The 15,241-nt window shown below is 42.4% G+C and overlaps 1 protein-coding gene across 1 annotated transcript in view; it reads left to right on the top strand.

Annotated features, from left to right (window-relative positions):
• Nucleotides 1–15,241, top strand: part of DCBLD2 (discoidin, CUB and LCCL domain containing 2) — a 51,685-nt gene that overhangs the window by 14,570 nt on the left and 21,874 nt on the right. The window contains exon 2 of the mRNA XM_072138490.1: nucleotides 7,980–8,207. Coding sequence (XP_071994591.1) covers nucleotides 7,980–8,207 — 228 coding nt within the window. The remainder of the gene's footprint in view (nucleotides 1–7,979; nucleotides 8,208–15,241) is intronic.

Genomic DNA, 15,241 nt, shown 5'->3' with positions numbered 1-15,241 from the left:
CAATAGTCCGCTACCACAATGGGATCCGATCCAATTTAGAACACTGTATAGAATCTGCCCCGCTCCTCTATAGCATGCTGCCTGCTGATAGGACGCAATGTATAATATACTCAGGCCCCCTTGCTCTATAATATGCTGCATGCAGATTGGACATTGTATACTCTCCTGAACTCCACCTGCTCTATAACAAACTGCTAGCACCTAGGCCACATTATAAAAAATGCTTATGCACTTTTGCTCTATAATATGCTGGCTGCAGATGGGGCACTATGCACAATCTGTTCAGCTCCTCCTACTCTATAATATGCTGCCTGCAAATAGCACACTATGTAATAATAATTCTTTATTTATATAGCGCACACAGATTATGCAGCGCTGCACAAAGCATGTCAAATTGGTCCATGTCCCCATGGGGCTCACAATCAAAATGACTTAACAGTATATTTTTGGAGTGTGGGAGGAAACCAGAGTACCCAGAGGAAACCCACGTAAACACGGAGAGAACATACAAACCCTTTGCAGATGTTGACCTGGGTGGGATTGGAACCCAGGACCCCAGTGCTGCAAGGCAGAAGTGCTACTCACACTTTTCTTGGCTTGACAAATCTTGTTTAATCCCCTGAACAATTCTAAAACTATGATAATGAGGCTCTGTCGCTCCGTGGCTAGCTCAGCGCTTCTCCTCTAACCTTAATTATGCGCTGCTTCAGAGAAGGCTGTATTCACCGTGTTATCACTGACAGGCAGAAATAATCATTTGCTGCACCACTCCCCAGTTGCTCTATAAATCATCCAGCTCAGGTCGATTAATCCTGTCTGGACAAACACAGTCCATATTTCCAGTCCCAGCTTTCTCAAGGTCTTCAAATTGAGCAAAACCACTCAAGATATGTTTCTGCATCATTGCAGCTACAGCAAGATATGTTTCTGCATCATTGTAGCTACAGCATTACCAAGCTGTTTGGTTCACAATGCATCAAATGGTAGATTTTTTTTAAGTATTCAGCTACCCCATAGAGATGATGTACACAAGTCTGAATGTGCCTTTTAAAATGCTATGATTTTCTCTTTGCTTTCAAAACTACACTCAGACTTCTGCTAGTTTTCAGTTTTTTTGTGTGTTATGGGAACTCGGATAAAGGTAAAGCTAAGTTTGTATAAACTTTTAAAGGTTGAGACAATCAAAACTACAGATACGTTAGATTTTTGAATCTGATAGGTTATGTGCTTTGCTTATTTTGGAGTAGCTCCAGGAATTTTTTTTTTGTTCTTTTTAAGTTTTTTTTGTCTACTCCCTGAATAAGTGACATTTTAGAGGCCATGCACATTATGTGACTGGGCGTTGAGCTGTAATCATTGGCTTCTATGACTCCCAAGGCCTTACCACACTGCATTTATAGCCTATTGACTGCTCTTGTTACTCCTGAATACGAGGGAAGATATCCTTCCTGTCACAAGGATGCCAAAAATATGCTATGAAGAATGCTATAATTATGCTATGCTACAAAACAATGCGGATAAACAAGGGCACAGAAAGTAAACCAACTTTCATTGAGAAGGAAAAACTATGATCCAGAAATACTGCCTGATGTCATTTCCTGAGGAAAGCCCATGGATCTGGCACCATCCCAACATTCCTGTGCAGACCTATTGAGGTCAGCTCCATGTTTTGCTGTTCATTCTCCTCTGTTCAAAATCTGCTCATTCTTTAAAAAAATGGATCTCGTTTCCAAGAACAATTGTCCAGTCATTTTTTTTTTTTTTTTGTTGCCATTTTACAACCCCTGGTGAAAAATTCCCAGGTCACAAGAACTTTGGAATGTAGAACGCCCATCGTCCATATTGTCCTTGTTGATTGCTGAGATGTTCTCTAATTGTAAGAGAAGACTACACAGAGAAGAGATATAATATTTTAAACGCCCAGTCCTAAAACTCGGCTTCCATCTGTGGAGTCTTCAGAAGCTATTGAGCTGTAATGGATCATTGGTGCCAGTGGAATCACTCAACATATATTGGGTTCCTTCATGGTTTCTGTCTTTTTCCATCTTTTTTTCAGTCTTGAGGGACCATCAAGATTCCCCAGTGCAGGTTCTACTGATTGGCCCATGTTTATCTGTTAGAGCAACTTTACAGAATTAACCTAGGGTATGTTTGTATATTATCTTTACACATGAGCCATTGAAACCAGCTACAGTGACTGATATTCAGTTTAAAATAGTAATCAGGACTTCCCCCACACAATCTCCGTTCCTTGCAAGACCTCCTGCTTTACTCTGTTACCATCCACTCTTCTCACAACCATCTCCAGGACTTCTCCTGTGCTTCTTCTATACTCTGGAACTCTCTACCAAAATATGTCCTCCTACCTTCCAAACCTTTTAACGTAACCTGAAAACCGTCACTTTAGGACCACCTACAACACACAATAACTGCACAACTCTGCTCCTGTCTCCATCTTCCGTCCCATGTAGTTTTTTAGCCTCAGATCTCAGTTTTTGTGTTTTGTATTTATTCTCATCTTATTGTATGTGAACTCTTAGGCCCGATCCACACTTGCGTTGCAGATCACGTCAGAGTTTGATCAGGGTTTGGTCAGTGAAAAACGCGCATTTTGCATCAGAGTGCAATCAGTTTTCAGTCAGTTTGTTCAGTGTCTCAGTTTTTCACGCGCGTTTTTGATGCAATTTCAATGCGTTTTTCACGCGCAGAAAATGCGCGTGAAATGGACTCAGAACTGAGCTCTATCTTTTCTATGGCAATTGATGCGTGAAAAACGCATTGCACTTGCATTGCACTTGCAAGTGTCTCAGAGTGCAATGCGTTTTTGATGCATCTCCATAGACTTGTATGGAGCTACTGTTGTCACACAAAAAAGTTCAGGTTGACTGTGATGGAGCACACTGTAGCTTGATATTTTGGGTTTGCAAAGCCACAAACCAGTCAGTTAGCACATGCTGACCACTCTCCGCTGCTAAAAGTCCCTACAATGGGCAAGTGAGCTTCCGAAACGAGCCATGCCAAAGTGGTAGAAGGCGACTTAGACAGATGAATTCTGTTCATGCTAAATTCTGTGGACAGCTAGTTGCATATGCGTCACTTACCTGGAAAGACTTGGCACAGGGTCCACTATGGGAAGAAGGAAAGCCATTGGAGTCAATGCGATACTCTTGGCCATCTTCTTTTGGGGAAACTTGGGACCTGACATTCATAAGTACATTACTTCTATCACATTCTCCAACCATTGTTTTTGAAGAACAGAAACGCCTACTATATAAATGGTATTCCCTTATGGATGCTCCTTTTTTCAATGTGATAATGTCCCCTCTACATTGCAAAAATGTCAAGGAATGGTTTGAGGGAAAAAAAAGAGTTCGATTTGACAACTTCCTTCCAAATTCCCTATATCTTGGCTTGGTCAAGGGTTTGTGGCAGGTGCCCGAACAAGTCTATTCAGCATTTTGCTGGATTTATTGCTGACTCCATGCTGTCAGACATCACAGAAAAATCTGAGAATTCCCTTGTAGTCTAAAATTATCACTACGCATCCTGGGTGAAACAAGGTGGCCTGTCAGATTTGTCACTATAGGTTTTTGGGGAGGCATTGGTCACGGACTGGTAGTTTTTTGCCAATGGCATTTTCCCATCTTGGGGCTTTCTGGCTTCCTGCGGTTTTCGGCCCAATAAAGGTCACCTTTTGACTTCTGTTATGGACCAAATACAGGCAGTCTGCGGGTTAAGTACAAGATAGGTTCTGTTCTTAAGTTGAATTTATATGCAAGTCTGAACTGTATATTTTATCATTGTAACCCCAACCAGATTTTTTTTTTTTTTTTGTGACTATTGGGTTTTAAAAATGTTAGGTTGTTATAAGAACCAGGATTAACAATAAAGATCCATTACAGACACATTTGATAGCGATTATAGCTTTTTATTGTAGCCTGGGACTAAAGTACAGTAAATAACCAAAATCCAGAGGTCTGTTTGTAACTTGGGGTCATCTGTAAGTCAGGGGTTCTTAAGTAGGGGACCGCCTGTAAAGTTTGCACACATCTTTTCTGCCAATTCGGTGGACCTCTTAACGGAATGCAACATGCCCCAGTGTAAGCCAATTGTATCCATCAGGTGTTCCATTATCTATCAGATCCCTCTCTGCATCATGGTTATAGTGAAATGTATAGAATAGAAAAGCACAATGCAAATGTGAACAGAGCCAAATGCTGTTTTTTTTTTTCCTTCTCCATATTACTTTTTGTCCTTTTATTCTCTGTGGCATTTGTGGTCTCGCCAGGGGCAGGGGATGGATGTAGATAAAAATTCCTCTTGTCAGCGCTTTATAACCTGTAAATAACTGATGGTAATAATAGTCTGACATTTCATGGTAATAGCCCTGGAGCAGCTTCTCCACCCTAAATGTTATGTCTCTCCCTACTTTAGTTATATTTAAACTCCTATCTTGACCCTCAGAAAGGGCAGAAGTAAAGTATGCGTAAAGGAAGTATCTGTAGCTGATACATTGAAGTGTTACATGTTCTCAGGACATACTTGTGGTTTAGCTGAAAGTCTATGAACAAATGTCACGTCTTTGATTCTCGCTTCTGGGGAGGTGCTATATAATCTCAGTCCTGTACCCCTTCCACCCCTCTCCATCCTTTGTATCTTGACCACCCATAAATCTGCTCAGCCTACTTAAACCTTGAGTTATGTTTAATGGTGGGTCTTATGCTATAAAAATCTAATTAACAGATTAGCAAGATAATAATAGAGCAACTACATTGTGTATACTTCCCCCTGGGAGATAAAGCCTCTGTGCTGCCTGACCCTGTCTGTGCATTGGCTTTTTCCATCAGTATGGGGCTCATTTATTAAGGGTCCGCGGAGCGCAATTTCGTCGGGTCTCCCGACGATTTCCGTTTTGCGCCGAATTGCCCCAAGTTTTTGCCACACGCAATTGCATTTTGGCGCATCAGCGCCTGCTTGAACGCAACACAAATCAGGGAGGCGTGTCCGTCAGACAATTCGGCGGATTCGGACAACACGCAAGATTTAACATTTAGAATTGTGACGCAATTGTGACTCGCACTTACAAGCACCGGGAAGAAGGTGAACTCCGGCGGACCTCAGCGGGGAAGCGATGGATGCAGCAACTCGGGCGCACAATCTTCATGAATCGCATCGGACTTCATCCTCGTCGGACCGTCCGAATCGGGGATCGCGACAGGATCCAGGTAAGTAAATTTGCCCCTATATGTTAGATGGGGTCTGAATGTCACAATACAGGTCATTGGGCAGCACAGTGCAATAAACTGCAGCACTTTCTAATAAAGTGAAAAAGTATGGTGAAGCGACCCCCTTAAACCCTGGAGGGTGCAAGTCTCAGTCCATGTTGGCTGTACAAAACCAGCATAAGGGATAAACATTTGCCAAATCTTATATACCTGTTGTGACTGCAAACTGATCAGCTCTGGCAGCTGCAACACGTCTGTGTATACAGTTGGGAACTTATATACGTCACTCTTTGGGTGCATGAGTCGGATTCCAGCCCGTTTACAAAAATAGCATGAAACAAGCTTTTTCTAACTCTAAGGAATTATTTTTCAGTGTGCAGATTCTGACATGCAAGTGGAATAGTGATACAATTTACATGTCCATAAGTTGATCTTCCTCAGCCATGGCCTCCAAGTACCACTCCAAAAAGCACAAATTCTTACTTACACCACAGTAAAAAAAAATACTAAAGTGTTTATTTGGGGAATAATTAACAATAAAAGGGGTGGGGGAAATCAATTTTCCGATAGTCTATGCTATGCTGATTTTACAAATGCCTTTATCAGCATTCAGAATCATTTCAGTAGTTTATTGAAGTTCATTTCATGTTGCCTGGCTTCCTGCCAGTAGTGTGTGACGAGTCCCAAGAAAGTGGGGATCCTTTGTTGTCTGTGTCAGTCTCCTCTCCTCCTCTCCTCTCCTCTGTCTTCTCCAGAAGAATGCATGAGGAGACAGAGACACAGGCTACAGCTGTGCCTTCCCAGGACTGACCACACGTTGCTGGCAGGGAGCCAGGTTATGTAAAATAAAGTTTTATAACGCAATGAAATGATTCAGAATGCTGACAAAGGCATTTTTAAAATCCGTCTAGCAGAGGCTATTGTAACCTGTCACAATCTAAAATCAATTTTTAAAATTATTCTAAAGAACATGAGGGGCTACCCTAGCCCCTCTGTGATCTGGCTTTACTGACTATTAGACTCGGTCACCCTCCAAATAGAAGATTACCGAAGTCATGGTGCTTGGATCTATGAGTAAGCGTCTCAAGTTTATCATGCTTGCTTTTGATGCTAGATTACCTTTAACCAATGAAAAAATATACAGCCAAGCCAACAATAAATAGCATATCACCTTGTCTGCCCAAATAGAGTGGAAAAATAATCTGTTATGCACAAACATGACTTGGGAAAGTCTGTGTTAAAGGGGTTGTCCGAGTTTTGAAAAAAAAACTAAAGGTGGCCGGGAGGGCGCTGCTTAAAAAAATAAAGTCCCACCGGTATCCATCTCTACTGTCGCTCCGGTCCGGGTGCCATGTAAACAAACATGGCCGCTGGAGCATCGGCTGTGGCCGGGTACGCCTATCCGTCCCTATTCACAGCATTGTGTATGGGGGCCGGAAGCTGAGTCCATACCGGAGGGCACCGGAAGGTAAGTAAGACTTTATTTTTTTAAGCAGCGCCCTCCTGGCCACCTTTAGTTTTTTTTCAGAACTCGGACAACCCCTTTAAACAGCCAGATTGAACTGCTATATATTGCTAGAACTTTGTAGAATGAACAAACCATCTTCTACCTATATAGTGGAGATTAGGAATTGCAGGTATAATTGTATGACAAATTTAGGGCTGCACGGTGGCTGAGTGGTTAGCACTTCTGCCTTGCAGCACTGGGGTCCTGGGTTCAAATTCCACCCAGGTCAACATCTGAAAGAGTTTGTATGTTCTTTCCGTGTTTGCGGGGGTTTCCTCCGGGTCCTCAGTTTCCTCCTACACTCCAAAACATACTGTTAGGTTGTTTAGATTGTGAGCCCCATGGGGACAGGGACCAATTTGCCATGCTTTGTGTAGCGCTGCGTAATCTGCAGGTTCTATAAAAATAAAGAATTATTATTATTATTGGTAAAGGGCCATCAACTACTTTAAAAAAGGGGCACTGTGCCATGCAGCACCCCGCTATATTGTGTTTATAAGTCTGAAGAAGGTATTTTTATTGACGACACAACAGTGGTAAGGTGGATCGTATAACTGCTACACTTGTATAAACTACAAAGTGCCATTATTTTTTTTAATTTTTAGCAGTTTTAACAGCGGGTATAAGCTAGAAAGCTGAAAATCCACAATGTTTCTCGATGGAACCTTTGAGGTGAAAGTTGTTTTAGTGTCGTTATTTGGAAGTTTGAAGGAGGATCTTGTTTTATAAAAATAAACAATTGTGTCAATATATCAGAAAGTTTAAAAAAACAAACTTTTTAACGAGTGACCTCAAACGTGGCCGGCGGCGTTATGTTGGAGCTATATTGTTTGTCATGGCTTGGCGCGCTCCTGTGTCTGTTGTCATGGTGTGAATAGTTCTTTTGTTTTTAGTTTAGGTCCCCATAATTTTTTGTTTCTTTAAACATGACTTGTAAGCGTCTTCTGCGTTGTAACTGAGTGGGCACTCCACCAGACGACAGAGCAGACGGGTGCCCTCAGGCCTGTCTGAACAATTTCATGTAATTATTATTCTGTTGCGGTGGGTGCAGGGCTTTCCGTCGTTTTTACCTTCCAGCTCTCCTGCCGATTGTTGTCTTTAGTAGGGAGCTTATTTCTGAACGATGATGCATGACGATCCGCTTGAGTGGAGATGGAATAGAACAGATTTCATTGTGTGTGTTGTTTTTTTAAACCATATTTTGTAGAATTGTATGCTTAACTTTTAATTTTTTTTTTAATCTTTAGGTGATGGTTGCGGTTACACATATTTTGGTCCGGAAAGTGGAACTTTTACATCAAAGAACTATCCCAATACGTACCCAAACAGCACCGTGTGCGAGTGGAAAATACAAGTGAAACCCGGCGAAAGGATTCTTCTGAAATTTGGAGACTTTGATATTGAGGATGTGGATTCCTGTCATTCCAGTTACTTGAGGATTTATGATGGCTTTGGAGCCTCAAGAACAGAGCTAGGTAAGAGGATCTGGAATTTAGTTTTTTCTTTCTGAATGCAGGAGAACCTTATGAAATTCCTAGAGCTATAAGCTCTCCTACTTAGATGGTATATGCAGTTTTGTTTAGTAATTACTAAAATATTTCAGAAAAGTTTCAATAGCCCCCCCAAAAAACAAGTCTACAAAGATAATGTTGTGTTAAGGGATTGGTGGTCTTCACATAATAACTTATTCTTTCACAGAATGTTTATCCTTCCGTGTTTTTTGTAGACGATGACTTTATTATGACTAGACTGGAACCAGCCACAGGCACACGATGACCAATACAAAAAATAGTTGACGTACCAGTAAAATATGTATTTGAGGTCCACTGCCCCCTGTACATATGGTAATCCAACACTTCTGTTAACATATTAGTATGAACAAGTATTAGACGTGAAGTTGAACATTAAACTCCACCATGACGTCACAACTTTTTGATGTTTGGTCGGTCAGTTGATGGAACGTTTTTGCTCTCCTTGGACTTGATTTGAAGGTTTTTTTTTTTTTTTGTTTATTTCCCCTCCTGTGCCACATGAGGTTCATTGGATCCTTAACGGACATCTTTTACCAAATCAAGGATTGTAAATCAAACACACTTAATTACTGGTGTGCGCCCCTTCTGGAAGAATATGCTGTTCTTTTAGCTTCTTATGCATTTGGTTTTAAGAAAAAAGGGCTTCAAATATGCAAATGAGGCTGAAAAAAAAGGGTTTAGATTATGCAAATGAGCATGAGGGACTACAGGCTCCATAGGAGTTAATGGAGCCTGCAACCCCTCATGCTCATTTGTAGAATTTTAAAGGAAACCTACCATTTAGAATGGTCGGTGTAAGCTGTAAGTACCGAGCACCAGCTCAGGGTGAGCTGGTGCCGGTACTTACTTTCGTTAGTGTTATAAACCGCGGTATCGCGGTTTTAACACTTTTTAAACTTTAGAGCAGGAGAGGCTTCGGCGCTATTACCTATGTAGGCGCGCGCACGCAGCGCCGAAGCCTCTCCTGCTCTAAAGTTTAAAAAGTGTTAAAACCACGATACCGCGGTTTATAACACTAACGAAAGTAAGTACCGGCACCAGCTCACCCTGAGCTGGTGCTCGGTACTTACAGCTTATACTTACCATTATAAATGGTAGGTTTTTCTTTAAATTCTTTAAAAAAAAAACACAAAAAAAACAGGGCAGAAGAGCAGATCCTACAAGAGGGGGCACACACCAGTATGCTGGTATACTTGGCTTACAATCTTTGATCTGGTGGTAGATGCCTGTTTCTTGCGGCATCAGGATTTTTGGATGTTGACCATTGGCAAGAGGTTCTCAGAGGAAGTCCCCTCTGAATGGTCACCCATTCTGCGTCTTTGTGCTTGTTCTGGGAGTAGCTGTTTTCCCACACAATCTCTGTTGTATAAGTTTGGTCTCCTGTATATTCTAGGCCTGAGAGAGCTTTCCATAAGTCATCCATGAGTCCCTCTATGAGTTTTTTGGCTGTCAAAAACTTGAGTAGGTCCTAGTTTTATCAGGGAATGTCCCAGTTACAGGCAGTCTCCTGGTTACGTACAAGATAGGTTCTGTAGATTTGTTCTTAAGTTGAATTTGTATGCAAGTCGAAACTGTATATTTTATAATTGTAACTCCAAACAAATTTTGGTGACAATTGGATTTAGAAAATGTTGAATTGTCACCAGAACCAGGATTAATAATAAATCTTCATTGCAGACCCCTCTGATAACTGTTTATTTTAGCCTAGGGCTAAAGTACATTAAACTACCAATTAACAGAGGTCTGTTTGTAACTAGGGGTTGTCTGTAAGTCAGGTGTTCTTAAGTAGGGGACCGCCTGTATAAGGGTAGGGGAAATCCTGCTTGTCTCATCCATAGAAGCTTGAGAAAGAATTGAGGCATAGGGTTTAAGGAGTTGAACCAAGTTTACAAGTTCTCCCCTATGACGAGCTGATAACAAACTAGTGTCCTTGTGAGAGGGGACTGTCACAGCACAGGGTCGGACTGTCACAGCGATTGCACTTTGTGCATGTGTTCATCGTCATTGAGACAGGCAGGGCTCCCCCACCCGCTGTGCAAGGTTATGGGACCGGAACACAGGACCTTACATCAGGCAGTGAGCTGGACAACTAACATATAGACCAGGGAGAAAAGTTCTGTATGGGTGGGGATGTATGTAAATTGCTGCCTCCAGTATAATGTTCCAGCATACAGCCCTATGTAAATCACATCCCCTCTGTAACATCCTCCAGCATGCAACCCCATGTAAATCACTGCCCCTCTGTAACCTCATCCATAATAATCTTTATTTATATAGTGCCATCATATTCCAAAGCGCTTCACAAATCAAGCTTGCAGTCCCATGTAAATCACTATACCCCTGTGATATCCTCTAGCACAGTGATGGCGACCCTTTTAAGAGCCTCAGTGCCCAAACTTCAACCAAAAGCCACTTATTTATTGCAAAGTGCCAGCACAGCAATTTAAGCAGTAATTTATTTCTCCTTGTTCATTGACAACTTTCAATCCTTCATTCTCCCAAGGACACCAATGCAGTTGAAAGGTGGAGGGCAAATTCATCTATCATTGTCGGAAGATTCTGCAGGCAGATTCTTTGAGTTCTGTCTGGTGAACTTCATTCTGGGGTGATGGCCTGGGTGCCCACAGAAAGGGTTTAGAGTGCCGCCTCTGGCACCGGTGCCATAGGTTCGCCACCACTGCTCTAGCATGTACATTTCTCAGGCATGCAGGCTTATGTAAATCACTTCCTCCATGTACAATCCTCCAGCATGCAGCCCCATGTAAATCACTGCCTATTTTACATGTCATGTAATATAAATAATAATGGCCAAAAGTGATTAAAGCTGGGGAAGGTTAGAAATACAAGTCCCAGAGGAACATTCCCACGTGAGTGTGGACAATGAGGAGCAAGAGACGGGGCCCCAGGTGTTCTCTGCACCAATCACCGTTAATTTGGGTAGACTTCACATGGTACAGAGCAGTCACTCTCGGACAAGACCCTCGCTGCAGCTTGTGGCTCGACAGAGAAAAGTCATGCAGATTTATCCGCACAATTTTTTGAGGGAGTAAAATTAACTGTATACACATCTACAAGCATTATTGCAACCTCTGGGTGAGGGTACAACTGCTTAGGCCCCAACTGATAATGAGTACGGGACCCCTGTTCTATAGATTGATGTGTGTCCAAATAGTTGGACCATCACCAAGCAGCTTGACCACACTAGACCACACTGTAGGGTTCTTGACCCTCATCAGTACCTTGTTTGGTCCCCCTTGGCCAAATCATAGCCATGGCTTGTAGCTAGGGGCATCAATTTGCTGGATTGGTTGCTCATCCCAGAGTCGCTTGGCCATTCTCCAACAAGAACGCCAGTAGCAGTAAGGACTTTTCAGCTGTTCTTACCACTACCTGGCCTCCTGCATCACTTATGGAAGTGAACATTGGACGCTGACTGCCAGCAGGGTGTTGACTGCAACTCATGGCTTGGCAGATCGCATCTGGCCTGTTGGTGTAGGTTGTGCATCCTCTTCTTGGGTTTTAGTTCTGATGTGCACTTTATGTACATGCTCAGTAGTTAAGCTACAAAAAAGAGGAAAAAGGTACTTGTAAGGATTGCCCTCATGTATCTCGGCACTGCTAGTGATCAGAAAAACAAGACTGTGGAAACTGACCATTTTGGTGGAGTTGTAATCGGCGTTGTAAGCTTGACTTACCAACTCCACAGGCCTGCTCCGTAGTAGTAGTAGTAGTAGTATACTACTGGGGCTCCTGGGCAGTATACTAGCAGGTATATTTTTCTTGGCTCACTTTCCTGTGCTTTCTTCTTGAAGTCCAGGCTGTTGCTTGGATTTAGTGCTTCCACTTTCACACTTTATGTGGCGGGGAATAGACGTGTTAGGGGGGATGTGTTGGACCTTGGCGTCATTTGGTTTTATTAGCCAGGCAACTGAAGCAACAAACTTTGTGTAGAATCTGTAATCCTGTCTACTGAAAAGTGATAAACACGCAGGCCCTTAAATGGCAAGGAACTCGGCACTGATCTGCGTGTTCGTTTCAGCGTGTGATGTTCTCCAGGTCTCTGTCTTTCCTCTTCATGGGACGTTATTAGTTACCGTTTCTATAATACTGTAAATGTGATCTATGCACAGAGTAGCGAATCGTGGGAGACAACCGCAGGGTGCTGGGTTACCGTCCCTCACCGTGTTCATAGCGGCCCCTGAATTGTGCGAGTTAGAGGCAGCAGTAGCCCACATGCTACTAATAAGGGGGAATCCTCAAGGGCACTTTACTTGCACATATCTGTATTATTGAAATGTTTCCACCGTTTGGTGGTCTAAAAGCGCCAGTAATGTATATGGTGGTAGTTTATGCTGTGTATTGAGTGTTACTGTAGTGGCAAAGAGGGCAGGGCTTGTCCGAAAAGTTGTGTGTCTTAAGTGGCACTAGGTTTTTAATTACATTTTATGCTAAATTTCTTTGCCAAAGTATTCCAACAATAGGTGGTATTAACTACATTGTCCAACGACCCATATTTATCATCCACAGGATAGCGGAAAACGCTCTCATTTGAGCTGGGACAAATATGTGGGTCCCGTTCTCACTAATTGATGGAGCGGAAAATCCATCATGTGTCCTGCCGATCCATTCTAATACTAAAGGATTGTCGGAAGTAGCCAAATGCAGCAATTGTATAACTCTGGCCGTCCCATTCACTGTCTATGTGAGTGCTGGAGATGCCAAATACTGCTTGGTAATTTCTGACCCTATCGTACTATGAAAATACAAAAGAAAAGAGCTGCAAAACTATCGCTAAAAATATACTTTATTATAATGCCAATGCACAAAAATATATATATCATATAAGATGGAAAAATCAAAGCAAGGGGAAAAAAAGAAGTGGCCCTAAATGATATAGGGCGCCCACAGAGTACATAAACCCTCCTTAAAGAGCCCAACGATCAGAAAATACCCAGTGATTGTAAGTAAAAATTCAATCCAAAATGTACAGCAATCAAGGGTAAGGTGACTATTGCTCAATAAAACCTAATGAAAACCGGAGGTACCATCCGGTGTCAAGGTATCCACCTGCCAACAGTACACTTACCCGAAATCATGATGATGGGCAATCAGAAGGGCTAATTAAGGGGGGGGCGCAATGGTACACTACCCCTATCATACTATTGAATGGAGAGACAGCGTCCATGCTATACCTGCCACTTTCAGTTTGTAAGAAGGGGCCCCCGATTCTTGTGATTGGTTGGGGTCTCTGCAGTTGGACCCCCACCAATCTGTTTCCTGCAGATAGGCCATAGCATTCAAATGAGGTACAACCCCTTTAAGTGAATGCCATTTCTTTTTAAGACTTAGTCAAAGGATTAGTAAATCTGGATCTTGTTATAATAAAATGAGTAGTGATCGGTATAAGCTGGGCCTTGGTGTACGGCAGAGGCTTATGTCTGTGTTACATGTAGCCTGCACGCTGCTTGTTGATGGTGATATAACACCAGCTGCATGGAGTATGATTCACGTATTCCCATAGCTTTTGTATGACTTCTCCTTTGTCTTGTGAGTCGTCTTTATAGGTTAGGAATGTGCGATGCAAAAGTGTCCAGAAGCGAGTTATCTCCGAGACAAGTGCAGCGGAGACGTGACTTTCTCATTGTGTCAACAAGCTCTGGGATATCTCAGACAACTCTCATATCTCCCAGCCTGAGATTACATATTAAAGGAGAACTACGAGTCCGAATTTGAAAAGTTTTGTTACTGCAGAGTAAATAACCAGAATAAACTGTGTTAATTGTACAATCAATAATTCAGCATTTAGTATGGGGCAGGTTCACATTTGCATCTGAGGAGCCTCCATAGTAGATACTATTGAAAATCACCGATAATTGTCCTTCAGAACTTTTTTTGTCCTGATAACATCCTATTCAACACCAACTTAACACCATTTTTGTTAATGGGATACTTTAGTCTCTATTGGTGTCATGTACATCCGTTTCTTCGATTCTTTTGGTTATATTTCTCCAACCTATAGAAGTGATGGGCAAAAGTGTAAAAAAGCTGATCATCTGGCAAATGTTTACTACACAGAAATGTCTGCTACCACGTTGTTCTTTATCACTTTTGTTTGCACTTTGTATCTGAAGATTCTATACTTCCACCTCCCCCCAGCCTTGGGTTTTTCATACTTGTGTGATAATCTCATACTGGGTGATTGATGGCAGCAGTACTCGATGGGTGAGGAGTGGAGATGGAGGTGGCATGGGTGATGGGCAATTTCATAAAAACTCAACTTTATTGCAGAAATCTTATAAAAAGTGCATGTGTCTCATAGTCCGAAGGTCAGAAGGGTCCAGCACTGCTATACCCCCCTGACCGCTGTCCTGGAGATTGGGTGAAGCACCAACAAAGTGTTCACCCAATCTCCTAGAGGGCAAGGCCTCTGCACTGCTCTCTGCCTGAGCCGAAACACCGGAGGAGCGGGAGTGATCCTAGAATCAAGTGACTAATCACATGCTTCGTACATCACTTCGTGCTGCCATGGATGGAGCAAAGAAGACATTGAAGGCTGCAACAGGTTATATCATCCGTGCCGAGTGTGTTTGCCTGCGTGTAGCCGTGCCATGTGTGTTTGATGGATGATTAAATCTGTGGTACATGTATTTAGCAGTGCTGAATGGGTTTGCATGTCCGTGTATAGAAGTGCTGCGGCTGAAGTGGCCAATAGTGGAATTTTAACAGGTATAAATATTTTTTTTCCAATTACTAAATGTAGGGTACATCCTATAGCAGTGTTGGCGAACCTATGGCACTGGTGCCAGAGGCGGCACTCGGAGCCCTTTCTGTGGGCACCCAGACCATCACCCCAGAATGAAGTTCACCAGACAGAACTCAAAGAATCTTCCTACAGAATCTTCCTACAATGACAGATGAATTTGCCCTCCTCCTTTTAAATGTGTTGGTGTCTTTAGGAGGCTGAATGATTGAAAGTT

Source organism: Engystomops pustulosus, chromosome 2 (genome assembly GCF_040894005.1).
Source record: "Engystomops pustulosus chromosome 2, aEngPut4.maternal, whole genome shotgun sequence".
NCBI classification, from domain to species: Eukaryota; Metazoa; Chordata; class Amphibia; order Anura; family Leptodactylidae; genus Engystomops; species Engystomops pustulosus.
The sequence above is the reverse complement of the archived record's forward strand: the minus strand, read 5'-3'. Positions and strand labels throughout refer to the sequence as shown.